The sequence below is a fragment of the Saimiri boliviensis genome, chromosome 5 (assembly GCF_048565385.1).
Source record: "Saimiri boliviensis isolate mSaiBol1 chromosome 5, mSaiBol1.pri, whole genome shotgun sequence".
NCBI lineage: Eukaryota > Metazoa > Chordata > Mammalia > Primates > Cebidae > Saimiri > Saimiri boliviensis.
The window spans coordinates 38,229,816-38,253,092 of NC_133453.1; the positions used below are offsets into that span (position 1 = coordinate 38,229,816).

Here is a 23,277-nt window from a genome sequence, read left to right on the forward strand (position 1 = left end):
GGAGGAAGAAAATAAAGACCAGAGCAGAGATGAATGATATTAAAAAATAACAAAAAAAGTAAATGAAACTAAAAGCTGATTCTTTGACCAGGCCTATAAAAATAATAAACCTCTGTAGCCATTCTGACCAAAGAAAACGATACAAATATTCAAATCGAGAATGAAAGAAAGGATGCTACCACTACAAACTCCACAGACAATAAAAGAATAATGAAATATCACAATTGCATGTCCACAAATAAACCAATTCCTTGAAAGACACAATCTACCAAAGCCCATTCCTCAAAAAACAGATAATCTAATAGTCCTATAATCTATTAAATAAGCTGAATTTATAGTTAAAATTTTTCTAACAAAAGCATTCCAAATGTAGTAAGTTATCTCAACTGATTGTTCACTGTCTTACAGAACAAACTCCCTGTTCTACTCTTTCTCCCCTTCTCATTACAGCACTAGTATTCAACTCTCTCTCCCTCCCTCTCCCTCCCCTCTCCCTCCCCTCTCCCTCCCCTCTCCCTCCCCTCTCCCTCCCCTCCCTCTCCCCCTGTCTCTCCCTCTGTCTCTCCCCTTCTCTCTCCCCCTCTCTCTCCCCTTCTCTTTCCCCCTTCTCTCTCCCCCACTCTCACTTTTGGCATGCCCTCCAGGCCAAGATGATTTCACTGGGGCAATTTTACCAATCAAGGAAGAGATACTATCAATGCTACACAACCTCTTCAAAAAACAGATAAGGAAGGGAACATTTCTCAACTCATTTTATAAAGCCAACATTCCCCCAATACCTAAACCAGGCAAAGGCATCATAACAACACAACACTACAAACCAATATACCTCATGGATATAGATGTAAAAGTCCTCAACAAAATATTAGCAAAAGACACTGGAAAACTGGTAGTTTCTTACAAATACACACTTACTATATAATCCAGCAGCCCTAATCTTAGGTATTTAACAACAATAAAAAAGCCAGGTTCACCAAAAAAACCTGTATACAAATGTTTACAGCTCATAATCACCCAAAACTGCAAACTCCCAAATATCCTTCAACTAATAATGGATAAACAAAGTGTGATACATTCATGTAATGGAACACTACTCGGCAATAAAAAAAAAAATGGACTACTGAAACATGCAATAACATGAATGAATCTCAAATGCACTATGCTAAGTGAATAAAGCTAAAAAATGCTACAACTCATTTATATGACATTCTGAAAAAAGTAAAACTGTAAGAACCAAAAATTAATTAATTTTTCTTAAAACCAAACCTACTCCAGAAAAAGCATTAAATTATTTAAACCTTAACAAATAATCTTAATCCTGGGGATATTTTTTCTTTTTTTGTTTTGGGGGATATTTTTTCTAAAGAGGGTGTATATAAATGTATACTCATACCAGCCCCAAAGAGACACTTAAAAAGGTGTTTTTACTAGAGTAATTTATAAAGAGAAAAAGGGAAACAAATGCCCACTAGAAGTTTATGAATTTGATAAGAGTATTCAACCTTATATATAACAACACACCATATAATACTTTCTTGCCTCCTACTTGACAGTTCAGACTCATTAACAAATTTGTCACATTTCAAATCTTTTTTAAAAATACAATATGATCCAAGTCTGACTCTAACCTGGGCAATAAAAAAGGTTACAAAGGGGAACCTGTTCTATTACCTCTAACTATACACAGCCTGAAATGCAGTTAGCAAGATGTGTATACTATTAATCAATACAGAAGAGTAACGATGTGTATATGAAACAACATAAATTTTTCTAGTATTTAAAAATTTTTTCTAGTATTTAAAAAATTCCAAAAGGAGGATTTCCAGGATTTTTGAAGATGTTAAAACTACTCAATAGTGGTTTAGCAGTACAACCTTCGTAAACAAAACTCAATTATAAGAAAATAGTACTCAGGATAGGCAAAAATCCGGTGACACCCAGAGCCTCCAAATTGTTGAGAACAAATACACAAAGGACAAATGTCAGGCATGGTGACTGACTTTTTTTTTTTTTTTTTGAGGTAGACTTTTACAGATTTTATATCTCAGTAAATGTTCTTAAAGCAAATATTATAAATCAAAAAAATTGTCCCATAAAATTTAAATTTAATATTATACTTTCTTTTCAATCAGAATCAATTTAGTAAGGGTCTCCGAGGTCACAAGGTCTACCTCTGTTCTGACAGATGCTTATATACATGCACAGAGTAGGTTAAATAGCAGACTTGAAACGCAAGAGAGAACCTGGAAGACATATTTCATTAGTGATAGAAAATCATTCCTTTTCAACCACCATAGTAATAAATGATTAGGGCAAAACAAAAATTTTTTGTTTGCCACACTTTTATTGCCAAGAGGATATAACACATTCAAATAAATGAAGAAAAATGTGTAAACAAACGGCCACATTATGAGGATTTCTAAGGTTCAGTTAACATGTGTGAATTTCTCAACGTCTCAATTGTCAGGGAAACTGACTGTAAGACAAGAAAACAGTTTTCAGGACAGACAAAATCCAGTGCTATCCAAAGCTTCCAAACTGAAGAGAACAGATACACAAAAGACAAAAGTCAGGCACAATGGTTCATGCCTCTAATCCTAGAAACTCCAGAGGCTGAGGGGATCACCTGAGCCTAGGCAACACAGCCAGGCCCTATCCTAAAAAAAAAATAAATAAATGAATGAATAGGGGATGGGGCATGGGTCTTCACTTTTGTGGGGGTTTCTTTTGTTGCTATTGTTTTTGAGAAAGGGTCTCACTGTGTTGCCCGGGCAGGAGTGTAGTGGCATGATCATGACTCATTGCATCCTCGACCTCCTGGGCTCAAGAGATCCTCCCACTTCAGCAAACAGCTCTCCCAAACAGCTGGGTCTACAGGTATGTGCCACCTTGCTCAGCTAATATTTTTATATTACTTTTTTTTTTTTTTCTTTTTTTTGGAGATGGAGTCTTGCTCTGTCACCAGGCTGGAGTGCAGTGGCGTAATTTTGGCTCACTGCAACCTCCACCTCCTGGGTTCAAGTGATTCTTCCACCTCAGCCTCCGAGTAGCTGGGACCACAGGTACGTGCCACCATGCCTGGCTAATTTTTTTGTATTTTTAGTAGAGACGAAGTTTCACCATGTTGGCCAAGATGGTCTCCATCTCTTAAACTCGTGATCTGCCCGCCTCGGCCTCCCAAAGTGCTGGGATTACAGGCGTGAGCCACCTCGCCCGGCTAATTTTTTAATTTTTTTGTAAAGATGATCTCGCTATGTTGCCTAAGCTGGTCTCAAAAACTCCTGAGCTCAAGTGATCTTCATCTTCTGGTCTTGTCCTCCCAAAGTGCTGGGATTACGGGCATGAGCCACCACACACAGCCTGTTTTGCTTTTTTTGTTTTTTAACAGCAAGCTATTTATTCATTTGACAAAATTTGTATTGAGTCTCACTAAAATCTTACACGTTCTCTCTTTCCAGACTGCAGGTTACTGGGATTTAGGGGGGGTAAAGTTTAACTGCTAGAGAGAATGTCCAAAGGTACGGGTCCTCACTCTTCCTTATACAATTGAGATATAACATCTCTGAAGTAGAAGAGGAGCAATCCTGTGAAATTAATTTCCAGGAGTAGACCTTCCAAAAATTCTGAGGAATAGCATTAATGGCATCTGCTTTCTACAGAAGTGAACGATCTCTACTCTACAAATCACCCAGCAATTCCTGACTGCACACAAAGCATTCTGACTCAAGATAGATCACACATGGCCATATCAGGTTTCTGTCATGAAGCACTACTCTTTTCGGTAATATACATATTTTCTTCTTTGTACTGTTAACCTCTGAGTATTGCAAAAATCTGTATTATCTCTTTCTTAAATTCTAAAGTCCGTAAGGTCAAAAAATGTGCTCTCAACATCCTGCTCTGAACAAAGTGAACATGGATTCTAAAATAATATAAACAGGCCAGGCAGGATGGCTCACACCTGAAATCCTAACACTGGAAAGCCAAGGGAAGAGGATCTCTTGAAGCCATGAGTTTGAGGCCAACCTAGGCAACACAGTGAGACCCCATCTCTACAAAAAAAAATCAAAAAACTAGCTGGGCAAGGTGGCATGCACCTGTGGTCCCAGCTATTGCGGAGGCTGAGGTGGGAAGATCACAAGCTCAGGAGGTTGAGGCTGCAGTGGGCCATGATCATGTTACTGCACTGCAGCCTGGTTAACAGAGCGAGAACTTATCTTTAAAAAAATAATATAAACAGACATCACTTGTCCTTATCTTTTTTTATTTTTTGAAATGAAGTTTCACTCTTGTTGCCCAGGCTAGAGTACAATGGCACGATCTCGGCTCACTTCAACCTCTGCCTCCTAAGTTCAAGCAGTTCTTCTGCCTCAGCCTCCCGAGTCGCTGGGATTACAGGTATGCCAACACCACATCCAGCTAATTTTGTATTTTTAGTTGAGATGGGGTTTCTCCATGTTGGACAGGCTGGTCTTGAACTCTCAACCTCAGGTGATCTGCCCACCTTGGCATCCCAAATTGTCTTCATCTTTAGAAATACCAACATGCATGCACAATGGGAAAATATAATTAATGTAAAATGGTTTTTCCAGAAACTACTAAATATAGCCCATTATATCCCAGTAGAACAGCAAGTAAAATAGCAATTACAAATTTTTAAGAATGGTAAATTAGGTCAGGCACAGAGGCTCATGCCTGTAATCCCAGCACTTGGGAAACCAAGGCAAGTGGATCGCCTGAAGCCAAGAGTTTGAGACCAGCATGGTCAACATGGTGAAATACCATCTCTACTAAAAATACAAAAAATTTAGCCAGGCATGGTGGCAGGTGCCTATAATCCCAGCTACTCAGGAGGCTGAGGCAGGAGAATTGCTTGAACCCGGGAGGCAGAGGTTGCATTAAGCGGAGATTGTGCCATTGCACTCCAGCCTGGGCAACAAGAGTGAAACTCCATTTCAAAAAAACAAAAACTAAAAGTATGATAAATTAAGGGCTGGGAACAGTGGCTCACACCTGTAATCCCAGTACTCTGGGAGACTGATGTGGGCAGATCACCTATGATTAGGAGTTTGAGACCAGCCTGGCCAACGTGGTGAAACCCAATCTCTACTAAAAATATAAAAATCAGCTGGTCGTAGTGGCAGGCAACTATAATCCTATCTACTCCAGAGGGTGAGGCACAAGAATTGCTTGAACCAGGAGGCAGAAGTTGCAGTAAGCTGAGATGGTACCACTGCACTCCAGCCTGGGCAACAGAGCAAGACTGTCTCAAAAAAAAAAAGTAAATTAGATGGGAATATCCAAAAATAATAATAAGCTATGATGCTTAATATGTGAGTATCAACTTAATTGCACTGAAGGATGCAAAGTATTGTTCCCAAGTATGTTTGTGAGGGTGTTGCCAAAGGAGATTAATATTTGAGTCAGTGGACTGGGAGAGGCAGACCCGCTCTCAATCTGGGTGGGTAACATTTAACCAGCTGCCAGTGCAGCTAGAATAAAGCAGACAGGAGAAGATTTTGGAAAAGCAGATTTGCTAAGTCTTCTGGCCTTCATCTTTCTCCTGTACTGTATCTTTCTGCCCTCAAACATCAGATTCCAGGTTCTTCAGCTTTTGGACTCTTGGACCTACACCAGTGGTTTTCCAAGAGCTCTCAGGCCTTTGCCACAGACTGACGACTGCACTGCCAGCTTCCCTACTTTGGAGGTTATGGGACTCGGACTGGTTTCCTTGCTCCTCAGATTGCAGACAGCTTATTGTGGGACCTTACCTTGTGATTGTGAGTCAGAAGCCCTTAATAAACTCCCCTTTATGTATACACCTATCTTATTAGTTCTATCCCTCTAGAGAACCCTAAACTTCAGCCTTTTCCTTTATCTTCCAAATTTTCCATATTTTTATTACTTTTGAATAAAAATTTTAGTGCATTGTGCTCAAAAGTCCATGGCCTAATCTGTATGCATACAGAAAATATATAACAGCATTTATGAAACAAGTTAATACTGGCAACATTATTAACCCAACTACCCAAGTAGGTTCCAAATTCCAGTCATCACTACTCTCTCATCTACCAAATTTAATCAGTTAACAAATCCTATCAATTCTTCACTTCTCAAATAAGCCCTTTTTCATTCACACTAACTACAACCACCCTATTTTCACACAAAGAAATGAAGGCGGCTGAAAATAGTAGAAATGAGGATAAATAGAAGACTTTTTTCCTATTTTTTTTTTTTGGTGGAAGGGGACAGAGTCTTGTTCTATCATGCAATGGTGCAATCTTGGCTCACCACAACCTCTACCTCCCAGGTTAAATCAATTCTCCTGCCTCAGTCTCCTGAGTAGCTGGGATTACAGGGGTGTGACACCACACTTGGCTAGTTTTTGCACTTTTAGTAGAGACAGGGTTTCACCATCTTGTCCAGGCTGGTCTTGAACTCCGGACCTTGTGATCTGCCCATCTTGGCCTCCCAAAGTGTTGGGATTACAGGCATGAGCCACGGCACCCAGCCTTTTTTCCTACTTTTAATTGCTCTAAAAGATAACCACCTAAAGTAAAAATAATAACAAGCCATTATGGGCCAGGCACAGTGTCTCATGCCTGTAATCCCAGCACTTTGGGAGGTCGAGGCGGGTGGATAGTCTAAGGTCAGGAGTTCAAGACCATCCTGGACAACATAGTGAAACCCCAAGTCTACTAGCCAGGTGTGGTGGCAGGCACCTGTAATCTCAGCTACTTGGGAGGGTAAGGCAGGAGAATCACTTGAACCCAGGAAGCAGAGGCTACGGTGAGCTGAGAGTCCGCCACTACACTCCAGCCTGGGCAACAAAAGCAAAACTCCATTTCAAAAAATAAATAAATATGCCGATCGTGGTAGTTCACACCTTTAATGCCAGCACTTTGGGAGGCCAAGATGGGTGTATCACTTGAGACCAGCCTGGCCAATATGATGAAACCCCATCTCTACTAAAAATACAAAAATTAGCCAGGTGTGATGGTGCATGCCTGTAATCACAGCTACTCAAGAGACTGAGGCAGGAAAATGGTTTGAACCCGAGACGCGGAGGCTGCAGTGAGCCGAGATCACGCCACTGCACTCCAGTGTGGGTGACAGAGCAAGACTCTGTCTCAAAATAAGGAATAATAAATAAATAAATAAGGCATTACGATGTTTATAACAGAGAGAAAATATGTGACAAATAACAATTGTATCACAAAGGATGGGAGGTAGGAAATGGAATTATATATAAGGTTCTACCATATGAAATATTAGACAACGCACCATCATTCACAAAGTTCTACTAGACAGCAATGCTTAGCACAACCACTTCAGAACAAAGGAAGAAGAGGTAACGGTAGGGAAGGCAGAAAAGAGAGAGGGAGGGAGACATTCTGGTAGGTAGATTAAACTGTACAATTAGAGTTTACTCCTTAATGGCAAGGATTCCAAAAAATAATAGTAAGATAAAATGAAATAATAAAGCATACGCCAAAGGAAGATGGGGAAAATGTTCATGAAATTCAGGTATGAAATAATATCAATTCCCAAAATATAACTGACAAAAGGAAGAAAAATACACACCCTGCTGACCCAAAAAATTCTATTTGTAAGGATTTGTCCTACAGGTAAATTTATATATAAGTGCACAAAGAAGTATACAGTATACAAGAATATTCAACCTATCACCATTTAGCAGCAAAAGGCTAGAAATGATCTCAATGTTCATAAATAAAAGCCTGATGAAATAATGCATAGTCCACAATAAGCCTATGTGCACAATCACACACACACACACAGACACACATACGTGTGTGTGTACATATATAATTTTTTTTCTTTTTTTTTTGTTTTTTTCTTTTGTTTTTTTGTTGTTGTTGCTATTGTTTTCCACATATATAATTTTTTTCCCCAGAGAGAATCTTGCTCTGTCATCCAGGCTGTAATGCAGTGGCATAATCTCAGCTCACTGCAACCTCCGCCTCCCAGGTTCATGCAATTCTTCTGCCTCAGCCTCCTGAGTAGCTGGGACTACAAGGTGCGCGCCACCACACCCAACTAATTTTTTTCTGTATTTTAGTAGCGACGTGGTTTCACTGTGTTGTCCAGGCTGGTCTTGAACTTTTGAGCTCAGGCAATCTGACCACCTCAGCCTCCCAAAGTGCTAGGATTACAGGCATGAGCCACTGCACCTGGCCAACATACACATGTACTTGAATATACATGGAATAGCTCCAGAATTACACAAAAAAAAACACTAACTGGATTTCTCGAGAAGAATAAACTGAGACAAACAGCAAGATGACTGTTGACTGTATTCTCTTTACCATTTATAATTTTTATCATGTGCATATTACCTACAAAGAAAGAATGAGGTATGGGAGCAAGGAGAGAAAAGAGAGACATTCTGGCAGGTAAATTAAACCATACAATTACAGAGTTAGTTCCTTGAGAGCAGAGTCCAAAAAGCAGCCTATACTATACTAGCTCATGAAGAAGAAAAATGTCATGCAAATTTCTTTTGGGTTAAACTAGCACTAATTTCATCTCAACTGATACATGCCAGCCTCAATTAAAAAAAAAAAATCATATACTTTCTGTTAAATAATACTGAGGAAATAAAAATACATAAACTCACTAGCACAGCACATGGGAAAAGCAGCAAGACCAGAAACAAGTTTTCAACCCAATTGTTTTGGAAGCAGACGTTTAGGTGATAATTTAGCTGCAGTCTGATCCTATGCTCTACCTAAGATTTCCTCATCTACCCCAAAATAAGTTCTAGATTTCTGTGGAAAGAATAAAGTCTTGTCATTCACATGTAAGCAATGAATATTTTACTGTAGTTTTCAACTTCTCATATGCATCAACAAGCTTTTCCTTGTTTAACAAGCATCAAGAGCAAGGAAAAAAAGTTTCATTTCAGTTGAAAATAAAATCTGAGTGTGCTCATTTCAAGCTCAACCCAGAACTCAGTATCTGTACAAAAAAAAAGAGTACATATTTTGTTGAAAGAGATAAAACTTTGTTATTTTTTGAAATAAATTTTTAATTTCGAAATCACTTTTTACGTACTGGTCTAGAATAGAGACCAATAAATCACCACACATTAACAATTCTGCTAGACCTATGTTTAACACAGATCATGTTACAAAAAAAATTTTTTTAAGGTTTTATATGAAACTGTGTTAAGCTATAATTTTTCATATTGCATTGCTTTATGGTTTTAGTAGTTTTACTATAAACATTATAAATAATTTTTTCTATTGTAAAAAATAACTTTACTAAGTTCATTTAAACATTGTTAGAAAAAATAAAGCCTATTTTGTCTTTTTTTTTTTTTTTTTTTTTGAGATGGATCACTCTGTCACCTAGGCTGGAGTGCAGTGGTGCAATCTTGGCTCACCACAACCTCCACCTCCCCAGTTCAAGCAATTCTCCTGCCTCAGCCTCCTGAGTAGCTGGGATTACAGGTACGTGCCACCACACCTACTTAATTTTTGTATTTTTAGTAAAGACAGGGTTTCACCATGTTGGTCAGGCTGGTCTCGAACTCCTGACATAGTAGTGATCCGAATGCCTTGGCCTCCCAAAGTGCTGGGATTACAGACATGAGCCACCACGCCTGGTTCCATTTTGTCTTATACAAATTATTTCATCAAAACATTATGGTTGCCTTATGAGTTTTTAAAAAGCTGTGAAAAGGGGAGCGATTAATTTCAAGGTAAGCTAAGCTAAGCTAACTGTACATTTTCCCCCAAGAAAAGTTAGTGAAAATGTCATGTTTAGTTTTAAAAGGTGGATGGGGCGTGTCTCTTGTACATACCCTAGATCACATAATATCTCATTAGCATCTTATATACTAAAAACTGGGGATAAAACTATTGTTATCACTTGAACAAGGTAAAAAAAAAATCATATAGAAACTTCTTTAGAAGGAAAAACTAAAGTTTCCTTTACTTCACTACTCACAATAATGATATCCTTAGGGGAGAGGGGAAAACTATACAAAATGAATAGGCTAATTAGTTCGTCAAATAAACAGATTTATAGAGAAATCAGTCTGTACTCAAAAGAGCATTAATTATTACTAGAGTAATATATCTCAACTTCCAGGTCACGAATGCCTGGGTTCCCTGAGAAATGGAAATTATTCCAAGGAATTACCAGAAAAAAAGATTGGGAAAATCTGCGCTACAGAAATTAATGACACAGGCTCTGGACTTAAAGACACCACACACATCCTCAGGCATGACACTGGGGAAACTGGCCCAAAAGAGAAAAAAAAAACCCTACATTTGGGAGTCCCTGCATCTTCTTTCTACAGTAAGATGCTCCAGGCCAGCAGCCTGACCTAGACACACAAAACATCTAATCGGCATTTCAGTGTCTCAAATATTAATAGAAACTGGCTGGGTGAGTGGCTCACGCCTATAAATCCAGCACTCTGGTTGGCAGAGGCAGATGGATCGCTTGAGGTCAGGACCAGCCTGCCCAACACGGTGAAACCCCCTCCCCCCAAAATTTAGCATGGCACAGTGGCGCGAATCTGTAGTCCCAGCTCCTCGGGAGGCTGAGTCAAGAGAATTGCTTGAACCCGGGAGGTGGAGGTTGAGGTGAGCCAAGATCACAGATCATGCCATTGCACTCCAGCCTGGGCAACAAGAGCAAAACTCTGTCTCAAAAAAAAAGAAAAAAAAAAAAAAAGGAAAGGCATTAACAGGACAAACAATAATCAGTAAGGCAAGTACTCTTGAAGAACTGAAATACAATGGCCAAAAGGCAAAAATCAATAAAAGGGACACAAGATAAAAATAAATCTGATAGGCCAGGTATGGTGGCTCACGCCTGCAATCTCCCAACTCTGGGAGGCCGAGGCAAGCAGATCACCAGCCTGGTCAATATGGTGAAACATCGTCTCTCCTAAAAATACAAAAACTCAGCTGGGCGTGGTAGCGATCACCTGTAGTCCCAGATACTCGGGAGATAAAGGCAGGAGAAAAAGGCAGGAGAATTGCTTGAACCCAGGAGGCAGAGGTTGCAGTAAGCCGAGATCGTGCCACCACACGCCAGCCTGGGCAACAGAGCAAAACTCCGTCTGAAAATAAAATAAAACAAATCTGATAAAAATAAAAACAAGCCAGGCATCATGGCTCGCGCTTGTAATCCCAGTACTTTGGGAGCCCAAGGCAAAAGCATCACTTCAGGCCAGGAGTTCGAGACCAGCCTGGGCAATACAGTGAGACAGAGTTTCAATTTTTTGAAAGAAAATGTATTTTGAAATTTTAAAACATAATAAAAAAGAAAAACAAACAGATAAAGAAATGGAAACTAGGACAGAAATTGTTAAATGACAAGTGTACTCCACAATGTACCACATCTAGATAACACGGGTTCCAAAAAGAGAAAACAAAGATAACAGAAAGGAGAAATAATAAAAGAAAAATTCCCAGAAAGAGTCTCTAGATTGAAAAAGCCCACAGAATAACCAGCACAGTGAACAGAAACAAACAACGAAACACCTCACAACAAAGCTATCTTCATTTCAGAATGGCGGTTAACACTTCCAGAGAGGACGCACCCATCACCAACAAAGGACTAAGAATCAGAACAGCATCCAAATTTTCAACAGCAATTCCAGAAGCTAGAAGACGATGCGCTTTCAATATTCAGTAGAAAAATTATTTCCAACCTACAATTCTAATTCTATGCCCAGTCAAACAAGTATAAAGACATCACTGTAGATTTTCAAGGTCTGAGTATAACATATACCTCCCATGTATCCTCTTGCAAAAAATTATTGGAAAATATGCTCCAGCAAAACAAGATCCAGAAATTATGGTATCCAAAACAGGAGAGAAGTGAAGAGAATTCCCAGGGAAGTTCCAGATTCTAATAGCTGTACCGCAGATGCAGAGATCAATGAGCCAATTTGGAATAGGAGGATGAAGGACTCCAAAATGGCTATCTCCAAGCAGGAAAAAAAAAAAAAAAAAAAAACTGACAGGTTTTTAGCTATTTACAGGAAAGTTTCCATTATCAAAACTTTCTTAAGGATAAATTTGTGATAGGCACATAGAAAATAACGTAATCAAAATAAAAAACAATTTTAACCTCCAGGACCATGAAGTAATTTTTAAAAAAGGAAATATAACTGTAGTATACCACTAGATTCTACTGTAACCAATATTTACACAGTCATAACATTAATGCTGATTTAACCCAAACGTACTATACCTACAATGGAAGGATTGGATAGAATGGTGATTAGAGAGTTAAGTGTACATTTTCCATAATAGCAAGTCACTACATAATACATAAAACTGAAAAAAAAATTACTGAAGCAGTAGCATAAGCATATTATTTAAAAATATGTAGGCCAGGGATGGTGGCTCATTACTGTAATTCCAGCACTTTGGGAGGCCAAGGCAGGTGGATCACTTGATGCCAGGAGTTACAGACCAGACTGGCCAACATGGCAAAACCCCATCTCTACTAAAAACACAAAGATTAGCCAGGTATGGTGGTGCACACCAATAATCCCAGCTACTCAGGAGGCTGCAGCAGAAGAATTGCTTGAACCTGGGAGGCAGAGGCTGTGGTGAGCCAAGATCCTGATACTGCACTCCAGCCTGGGTGGCAGAGCAAGACTCTTAAAAAAAAAAAGAAAGAAAGAAAGAAAATGTGTAGGTAAATAGCCAAAGAAACCGCTCAGAGTTGAAAGTGGTTGTTTCTAGGGGCCAGGAAGAGGGAGTAGAAAAGGATGCGACAAAGGAAAATTTTATTTAATAAGTTTAGTACTATTTGACATTCTAAATTATGCAGTTTATGTAGTTTAGAAAAATAAATTTTAGTTTTAAAATATAGTATTAAGAAGAGCATGCTATTTTTGTCTTCAAGTAGTTTGGAAATGGAAGTAGCTGACTTTCTCAACTTCCTTCCCTTCTACTGCTGAGTTATCTATCATCTTAACCCACGCCCAGTTTACCTCTTTCCCTCCTCAAGAGAAAATTTGTTTTTGAGATTTCCAGACTCTACCATGTACTAGATCCCATGCCTCTCACATTTTCTACAACCTTGCACCATCTACATTTACCATCTTCTCCTGAATTTGCAATCTTTCATTCTATAAATCCTTTCCCTAAAACCTATAAACAAGCTGAAGTTTTCCACATCCTATAAATAATTGAAACTTTAGCACACCCTTCACCCAGTTTTGTCACTTTCCTTCCGTCCACTGACATTAAAGTACTTTATATGCTTACCTCTACTTCCTCATCCTCCACTTTGATTTGTGCCCCCAACATGCTTCTCAAAGTACTTTCACAGATCGTTGACTAATCTACATGCCAGATTCAAAGGCCTATTCTCCAGGCTCAGCCTACTTGTTCTCTTCACAGCATTTAAAAATCTTTGTTATCTGCTCCTTGAAATACAATCTTTCTTTTAGGCTTTCTCTCAATACTATTCTACCATTTCTCCTCCTACCACATTCACAAGCTTCTTCATTGGCTTTTCTTTCTTTCTTTCTTTCTTTTTCGAGAGTTTCGCTCTTGTTCCCAAGACGAGTGCTATGGTGCAATCTCGGCTCATCGCAACCTCTGCCACCCAGGTTCAAGCGATTCTCCTGCCTCAGCCTCCTGAGTAGCTGGGATTACTGGTGTGCACCACCATACCTGGCTAATTTTTGTGTGTTTAGTAGAGATGGGGTTTCTCCATGTTGGTCAGGCCTGGTCTCAAACTCCTGACCTCTGGTGATCTGCCCACCTCGACCTCCCAAAGTGCTGGGATTACAGGCATGAGGCACTGCGCCCGGCCCCACTGGTTTTTCTTTCTACCGTTAATAATGCTTGTTTTCTCCCAGAGTTCTATATTCAGCATTTTCCTTATCATTTTATCCACCCTAGTGATTAGTCATTTTGAGTGTTGCCCATAAGTAAATGCCTAGTATGATGTATACATTAAATGAATGTTTACTGAACTGCAATTAATGAGTCCTGATTTTTACCCCCAAGTTCAAACTGTATAGTGAGTTTTAAAACTGTTATTTGCCAAAACCTAAAAAATTATCTTAAGTTTCTGAGAGCACAAACCAACTACATGCACAACTGAGTCCATTTTCTTTTCCCAAATCTGTTCTCCCCACTGTTATCAGTTAGAACCACCATCCAAATTACCACCCTCAACTCCCCCTTTCTCAATCTCTCTACATCCAACAGTTCACCAAATCAGTCTTTTCAATCTCTTTTACTCTTGGCATTCCCACTGCCATTGTACCTAGATTCAGGTTATCAATGCCTTTGTGATAACAGTCAAGACACACACTACTCAACATATTTTTTATATACAACATATTTTATTTATTCGAAGAATATAAACACTAGTAATAACTTTGAATGCCTAAAGCCTTGGATGAGAAGGAAGATAATGATATGAAAATATCTAATATTGAGATTCCTATATCCCACACACAGATTACAAGGATTTTATCCCTTGTAACAATCCTCTATGGTAAGTACCATTGGTATCCCCTTTTTTACAAGCAAAGTGAACTTGCCTAAAGGTAAACTACTAGCAAGTAAATGGCAATGCCAGGATCTGAACCCTGACAGTCTGGCTCCAGAGCACATACTATTAACCATGGAATACTTTCTAATTCATGTGTTCTATTCAAAGCCATTCTGAAAACTTACATATCTTTCTTTTCCTACTGTTCCTGCTCTCCCCATCCCAACACCCTATTACCCTACATTTCAAGCCACAAAGAACTGAGTATGATAGGCATATTTTCACACCTCTAAGATCTAACTGCAAAGTTCTGTTCCTCCCTTTCTAATCCAACTCAAAATTCATATCCTCTAAGGGAACTTCTATACCCATCCCCTGTAGAATTATTCACCCTCTAAGGCCAGAGAACTCATCACATTACATGCTTATGTATCTGTCTTACATGGCTAGTTTGTGAGACTCTGGAATTCCTTGCGTCTTTTACATCTTTGCATTACACTGTTAATAACGCAGAGTAGTTCAATCAAAGCTTACAGAATCTAACTTAATTAAATGCAAATTCTACTAGCCAAGACATAAAACTAATAGAAGTTTCTACTTTGTCTCATCTTCAATTGCAAAATACAGACATCACAAACCAAAAAAATTCCCTTTAGCCAGGCATGGTAGCTCGTGCCTATAATGCCAGTACTTTGGGAGGCTGAGGCAGGCAGATAGCTTGAGCTCAGGAGTTGGAGACCACCCTGCGCAAAATGGTGAAACCTGGTCTCTACCCAAAATACAGAAAATTAGCCAGGCATGGTGGCGTGTACCTGTAGTCCCAGCTATTCGAGAGGCTAAGGTGGGAAAATCATCTGAGCCTAGGAGGCAGAGTTTGCAGTAAGCCAAAATGGTACCACTGCACTTTAGCCTGGGTCACAGAGACCTCGTCTCCAAAAAAAAAAATTCCCTTGAATGTGTGATGTTAGCAGCAATCCTCCAGATGTTAGAGAAACAATAAATTCTTAGAGCTTTGTTTCATAAGCTACTAAAAAGTAGATCAAAGATGACGACACAAATATGAGGTTCTGGTACCTTGCTTCTTGATTGTGCCTATTAGAGTTATCTCTTGGCGGGGCTCCATGGCTCACACCTGTAATACCAACACTTTGGGAGGCTAAGGAGGGTGGATCAACTGAGGTAGGGAGTTTGAGACCAACCTGGCCAACATGGCAAAACCCCATCTCTACTAAAAATACAAAATTAACAAGAAAAGAAAATAAAAAAGAAGTTATCTCTTTTTGCTGCCCTGGGCACTCCCCCACTCCAATAAACAACCAAATTTATACACAACTTAATACATCCAAAGGAAAAGGGAAACTAGAAAGAACACAACTTGCTACATATATATAAAATACATATATAAATGTGGCAAGCAATATTTATATGCTTATATATTTATATATAAATATATCAAGCAACATTTATAATATAAAAATGTATAAAATATAAATTATGTATAAAATATATAATACATATAATTTAAATATTCTGTCTCTCTCACATACAAACACACATACACACACACACACACACGTGCACGCGATCTCGGCTCACTGCAACCTCCACCTCTCAGGTTCAAGCGATTCTCCTGCCTCAGCCTCCCAAGTAGCTGTGATTACAGGCAAGTGCCACCACGCCCGGCTAATTTTTGTATTTTTTGTAGAAATGGGATTTCATCATGTTGGCCAGGCTGGTCTTGAACTCCTCACCTGAGGTGATCTACCCTCCTCGGTCTCCCAAAATGCTGGGATCACAGGGGTGAGCCACCGCACCCAGCCACTACCTATATGTTAATATCAGTAAGCCACACTACAAAAATAACTTACACTGTAGTTCCCTTTTCTCTAATGAGTTTTCGAACTATTTTCCTTGGGAACTTCTGGTCATTCTTTTTCAGTTCAGAGTACAGCAAAATCATGGGTGTGGAACAGGCTTTCAAAGCCTAGAGTATGGCCTGGGAATCTGCATTTTAACATGCACCCTGGGGTTGTTTTCCAACACCAACCACCAATTCTCCAATTATCTGGATGCCAAATGGTCAACAATTCAATTCAGTTCTGACACTACCCAGAATCAGCACAGATTCCCCCATATTAAGGGCTCAGCCCCACCCTTCTACCTGCACTTCAGATGCCAATCACCAAGTCCCAAGCCACCTGTACTTCTGGCCAACTGGCTATAAATTGAGGGTTCCCATGACCCCGTCCTAAGGTTTCATAATTATCCAGAATGGTTCACAGAACTCAGGGAAATATTTCACTTAGGTTTACCAGTTTATTATAAAGGATACAACCCAGGACAGCTAAAATGAAAGAGATGCACAGGGCAAGGCATGGGGAAGAGAGAAGTATCCAGCTTCCTCTCCAAGCATGCTACCCTCCGAGCACCTTTTGTTCACCAACCCTCCAAATATCACTGTTCAAAGGTTTTTATAAAGCCCAATCTCAGTCGGGCATGGTGGCTCTCACCTGTAATCCCAGCACTCTGGGAGGCCAATGTGGGTGAATCACCTGAGGTCAGGAGTTCGAGACCAGCCTGGCCAACATGGTGAAACCCCATCTCTATTAAAAATACAAAAATTAGGGGCCAAGCGTGGTGGCTCACACCTGTAATCCCAGCACTTTGGGAGGCCGAGGCGGGTGGATCACGAGGTCAAGAGATCGAGACCATCCTGGTCAACATGGTGAAACCCCGTCTCTACTAAAAATACAAAACATTAGCTGAGCATGGTGGCACGTGCCTGTAATCCCAGCTACTCAGGAGGCTGAGGCAGGAGAATTGCCTGAATCCAGGTGGCGGAGGTTGCAGTGAGCCAAGATCGCACCATTGCACTCCAGCCTGGGTAACAAGAGCGAAACTCCGTCTCAAAAAAAAATAATAGTAATACAAAAATTAGCCGGGCATGGTGGTGCACGCCTGTAATCCTAGCTACTTGGGAGGCTGAGGCAGAACTGCTTGAACCCAGGAAGCAGGGATTGCAGTGAGCTGAGATCATACCACTGCACTCCAGCCTGGGCGACAAAGTGAGACTCTGTAACTAAGACCTCAGTAGAGCAGACAGTAGACATAGCTGTGACTGAAATGGGCTCAAAACGAGTAATAGAAGATACTCCTATCATTCAGGAAATTACAAGGGTTTTAGGATCTCTGTGCAAGGAACTAGAGACAAAGATCAATTTTTTTTTTTTTTTTTTTTTTTTTTTTTTTTTTTTTTTGAGACAGAGTCTTGCTCTGTCACCCAGGCTTGACTGACAGGGTTTGACCATGTTGTCCAGCCTGGTCTTGAACTCCTGACTTCAGGTGATCTCAGCCTCCCAAAGTGCTTACAGGCATGAGCCACCTCGCCCGGCCAAATTTTTTTTTTTAATATCCCACACACCCTAAGTAATTCTGATACAGATGAACCACAGAGCACACTTTGAGAAACACTACTGTGGATGTTCACAGGCAACGTTATCACCAATTTGCAATTTCATACGACCATGAAAACTGAACCTACACTGGCAATTTATGTTACATCCACTAAAACTAGAAGCAAAACTAATATGATACACAACAGCTAACTTTTATACTGAGGTACTGTGCTGTTTCTCAGTTTTCCTTATTTAATCTCTACTATCATAAAAAGTAGATATTACCATCCATTTCACAGATAAGACAGATAACTCTTCCTATCACATGGTTTCTAGTTGGTGGAACACAGGTATTAAATCCAAACTGCTTACCCAAAGTATATCCTCCTAACCTCTATGTTATACTATCTCTCCATTTGTAATCTATTTGACATTTTAATAAATAAAGCAAAGTTGGGTAAAAGCAGGGAAGGCACAAAAACTTCCTGGTTAACACTGTTGCCTAGATACCTTTTCTAAACATCTCAGTTCCTAATGACAAACAGCTTTGCTATGGAGATGACAGTCACTGAAGGTGGGAAGTTTAAAATATCTGTCAGGGAAGGGTGCTTGGATTATTTTATACTAGTCAAGAGTAGGAAATTCTACATCAGCCATGAGCCAAAAAGCTCTAACTCCAGAAGAATAAAGTAACTGGGTAGGGATCCTGACACCTTCAACTTAGAGACTCTGAGATACTGGATCCCTAACAAAGGTTAGGGCATTCAGTTCAGCTGATAAGACACCTGGAAGCCAACAGCCTGATCTAGATGGAACCTGAAATTTGAGTCCTATGAAGTTAATAGAACTATGTGGGTGGGGTAGGCTCTTCCCCTTTGCAGTAGGGATTTTTACACTTCATCAAGGCTGCAAACTGGTGGTAGCCTCCCTTTAATCAAAAAAGGGGTGAGAGGCAGGAGTGGTGGCTCAAGCCTGTAATCCCAGCACTTTGGGAAGCTGAGACAGGTGGATCACCTGAGGTTAGGAGTTCAAGATCAGCCTGGCCAACATGGCGAAACCCCATCTCTAATAAAAATACAAAATTAGCTGGGCATGGTGGCGGGCGCCTGCAATCCCAGCTACTTGGGAGGCTGAGGGAGGAAAATCGCTTGAACCCATAAGGCAGAGGTTGCAGTGAGCTGAGATGCCACCATTGCACTCTAGCCTGGGCTACAAATGCAAAACTCCGTTTCCCAAAAAAAAAAAAAAAAAAAAAGAAAGAAAAAAGGGGGTCTGGAGTTTACAAAGACTCTCCTTCCAGATCTAGTTATATAAAAACAGCAAATGATTTAATTGTAGTTTGTGTGTTATGAACACTTGAAATTTGAAAACACTTTCTTCTACATTGTTGGACATTTAGAAGAGTGAAACAATTCCTAAGAAACTGAGACATTCACACTAGAGTATGACTTAACAACAGATAATATTTCTCACATCTAAGTGAAAGTTTGGCACTAGAAAAATAAGTTCTTTTGGTTTTGTTTTTTTGGTTTTTTGGTTTTTTTTTTTTTTTGGTGGGGGAGCTAATGAGGATAATTTTACAGCATATACTCTATAGGATGATCTGGCGAAGGGAAGCTTTCAAAAACATGTAGAGTGGGCACAGGAGTAGCCTCAGATCCCAGGAAACAGAGCCCTCCTAGAGATCAGAGGGAAAGAGTACCTTCTGCCACAAGTTGCTAATACTTAAATCAACCCAGTTCTTCTCAGCATGTTTCTCCGAGTATCAAACAGTTGTTAAGAGAGCCAGATTCTCTTATCAGGCTGTGGGTTGCGCCTCCTTCTATCACCTCTAGTGCTCACTTATAAGCAGCTTTCTTTCCCCTCCACCTGATGCACTATGCTGGCTCCAGAAGGCTGAAGGACTGAAGCAGTTTTGTTCATTAGATGTCTAAGTACATCTTAACTAAGTACATGTCATTTTGGCCTGCTATACATTTCCCAGGTTCTATCTTACACATCATGATGTCACTTTCTTAATATAAAAACATCATCTTTGGAGTACAATTGACCAGAGTTCAAATAAATACTAACTATGCCACTTGTTAACCTCTCTAAAAGCTACAGTGAGGGTTAAATGAGATTTTGCATAAAAACCACCTGCTACATAGTAGTTGTTCAGTAGGTGTCAGAGGTTATGAAGCCAGGAGAGGAAGTCTAGCACTTTTATCACAGTTTTAGAAAAGCATTGTGCATTCTCAAAAGGTTTAAAACTGCTCTGGGTCTGGCGCAGTGGCTCACACCTGTAATCCCAGCGTTTTGGGAAGCTGAGGAGGGAGGATCACCTGAGGTCAGGAGTTCTAGATCAGCCTGGCCAACATGGTGAAACCCCATGTCTACTAAAAACACAAAAATTAGCCGGCCGTGGTGGCGGTCACCTGTAATCCCAGCTACTCGGGAGGCTGAGGCTGGAGAAGCATTTGAACCCGGGAGGCAGAGGTTGCAATGAGCATAGCTGCACTCCAGTCTGGCGACAAAGACTCCGTCTCAAAAAAAAAAAAAAAAAAAAGAAAATACTATTCACCACTTTCCAGGGAAATTCTCTCCAGAATAGTATTATCTAAAACCTTTCATAAAATAAATAGAAAGAGTCATTCTACTCTTTCCATTTTGGAAACTATTTCATCTGAATTCATTTCCTCAAATTCCCAACCATTCTGCCTGGAAGATTCTAACAGAAGTTCCCCAGACAGGGAAAGACAAAGATATATGTTGACAAAAATGAATATATAACTAAAAACCACCCCTTTCTTTTCTCAAGGCAACAAGATGATAAATTTTATCCCTTTCCATTTCCCCCAATCTGAATTTCTCTTTTGAGTTACTCTTTATGAATGACTCCATGGGCACCCAACAGCTCCATTCAAGACTTTTCCTGAGAAAGCTTCCAGGTAAACAGAAAAACAACGGATGTTAGCTCCCTAAAACAATAACAAGATGGAGACAAACACTGTATTCTGTTTTTTTACGTTCGAAACACAGAATCAGTACACAAAATCAGAAATACACCCAGAGCCTCAGACAAAACCCATAAACCTTCCTAAGGAATCTTGCTTAATTCTCACTTCTTGCTACCCATTTATCAAGTCTTGGAAATGCTCAAACACGGGTGTCTCAGCCTCGTCTGTTCAGTGATTCAAATCTGCCACTGCTAATGCATTCAGTATCCCAGATCTGAGACTGTTTTGTGAACAGAAATATTTAGAAGCAGCAGACATGGGCTATGTCAACATTAACCTTGTCCCTAAAACAAAATGACAAACCACTCCTAGCCTCACCCTCAAGGGAGCGTGAGCAGTAACAAGCAGAAGGCCAGGACGCCAGGTTTATCATTAACACTCATCAGCCCAAGCCCAAGGTTTAGCGGCTGCACCTCCACCACCAAGGAGCCGCGCGGGGCGGACAGAGGGATGAATGAGGCGGGCAAACGGGACACAAGGCAGGCCCGGGAAAGGCAGGGCCACACTGCCCGATCCCCACCGCCCGGCACCGCCCCCAGCCCCGCCCCCAGCCACCCGGGCTCCGCGGCAGCGCTGCAGTCCCCGCGCGATGGCAGCGCGCGCCCGGGACCCCTTCCCGCCGCCGCCTCCCCCTCGCTGCGCGACCCCCAGCACTTACCTGCTTTGCAAACCGGGGCGCTGGGGCTCCTCTTCTCCGGCGAGCTTCGGCTCTGCTCCGGAGACCTCCTCCGATGCCGGACGCGGGCTGGGGGTGGGGCCGCGCTCACCTCGCTGGTCCACAGGTGGGTGGGCGACGAGCTGGGCGACGACACCGTACCAAGCAACGGCGGCGGCGGCGGCGGCCGTGGGGGGCTCCCGCGAGCCCCGGGCGCAGCGCCGCGCGTGGGGCTGGTGCCTCGCGTGGACGTCGCGGACGCGCCCGTCTGCGTGGCCACCGTGGGGCTGGTGCGCGCGGCCGCGTTCCCGCCGCCGCGCGTGGGGCTAGTACTGCGCGAGGCGGTGCGCGGGCCGCCGCCGCTGCCGCCGCCGCCGCCTGCGGGGCCTGAGGCGCCACCACAGCAACCACCGTTGTTGTTGCCGCCGCCGCCGCCGCCGCCGCTGCTCCGCGTGGGGCTGCCATGTTGCTGCTGCTGCTGCTTCAGCTGGAACGGAACCGTCGCCCTCATGGGCTGCAAGCGGCTCCCGGGTCCCCCGGCCGTGGCGACCGCACCACCCCCAAGGGAGCCGGCCGGCGTGGGGGACCCATTGCGCCTCACCCGCTGGGACATGGTCCCCCCCTCCCCGGTGACTGGGCGAGACGGGGGGTTTTGTTGTTGGGCTGCAGGGGTAGGATTCTCGAGGCCGCAGGGCAGGCCCCCGCGACGGGGTGACGAAGCCGGACTCCGAGGTGCGGGGGGCGACTGGGCCGAGGCCGGGACCGGCAGCAACGAGGTGGTGCAGCCGCCGCCGCCACCGCCGCCGCTCCTCATCAACAATAGTGTCTCCTCGGCTGCCCCCGCCCCCTGCGAGCGCCCATTGGTGCAGCGTCAGCCGCGCTCGAGCCGCTCCACCATTCCCATTGGCTGCGAGCACCTCGGGTCCCGGGCCCCGGAGGCCTTGAGAGCCTGGGTGTGCGAGGAGACGGTCTGCTCTTTAAAGAGAAAGAGACCCGCCCCCCACGGGGAGGGAGCAGAGGAAACGGGCCGTGTGTGTATGTGTAATGTGCGCGCGTGTGTGTGTACACGTGAGTGCCCGTGTACGCGCGCGCCTAGCCACGCGCGCCTTTTCCTTCCCGCCGTGGGGAGCCCTGGGGACTCAGACTCTGGAAGGTTGACAAAGGGAACGTCCAGACCCGGAGCAGTCCACAGGGATGATCTGAAGCCTTTTCCGCATAACTCATTTCCTTACCCCAGTATTCACTGTGTATTCACATGTACGGTCCTCTCCTTCGGGCTTTTATTCTTAATCTTTTTGTCCTGCCCTAATTCTATCTACCTATGGGCAGGGCTCAAAAGGAGAAGAAATTTAATCTTACTGGCATTTTACACCCCTCTGCTTTCTTATTTTTTAAAGCTCTAGGAAAAGGCAAATCTAAGAAAGATTAAACTTGCCTGTTAGAATGCGATTTTAGATAGTATCTATAGAGTTCAGTTACCACATGTTACTTCTACCCTCCTGTATCTCAAATAATCAAGACTTTATTTTAATCAGCTGCTTCGCTGTTCCCTGATACTCTGGAAATATGGCTACTACCTTACCAGTTTGTAAAGTGCTATAGTTTACAGATGGCCTTATTTGAGTCTTATGATCATTGTTTGAGACAGAACTGGGTCAGCCATCCATATTTTTGTCTAGTGGAGGAAACAAGTCTTTGTTGTGGCAAAGACTCAGGAAGG

The 23,277-nt window shown here is 42.0% G+C and overlaps 1 protein-coding gene across 1 annotated transcript in view; it reads right to left on the reverse strand.

Annotated features, from left to right (window-relative positions):
* Positions 1 to 22,378, reverse strand: part of FAM117B (family with sequence similarity 117 member B) — a 130,016-nt gene extending 107,638 nt beyond the window's left edge. Inside the window, exon 1 of the mRNA XM_039470100.2 lies at positions 21,561 to 22,378. Within this exon, the coding sequence (XP_039326034.1) occupies positions 21,561 to 22,371 (811 nt within the window). The 5' untranslated portion in view covers positions 22,372 to 22,378. The remainder of the gene's footprint in view (positions 1 to 21,560) is intronic.
* Positions 22,379 to 23,277: the final 899 nt, after the last annotated feature.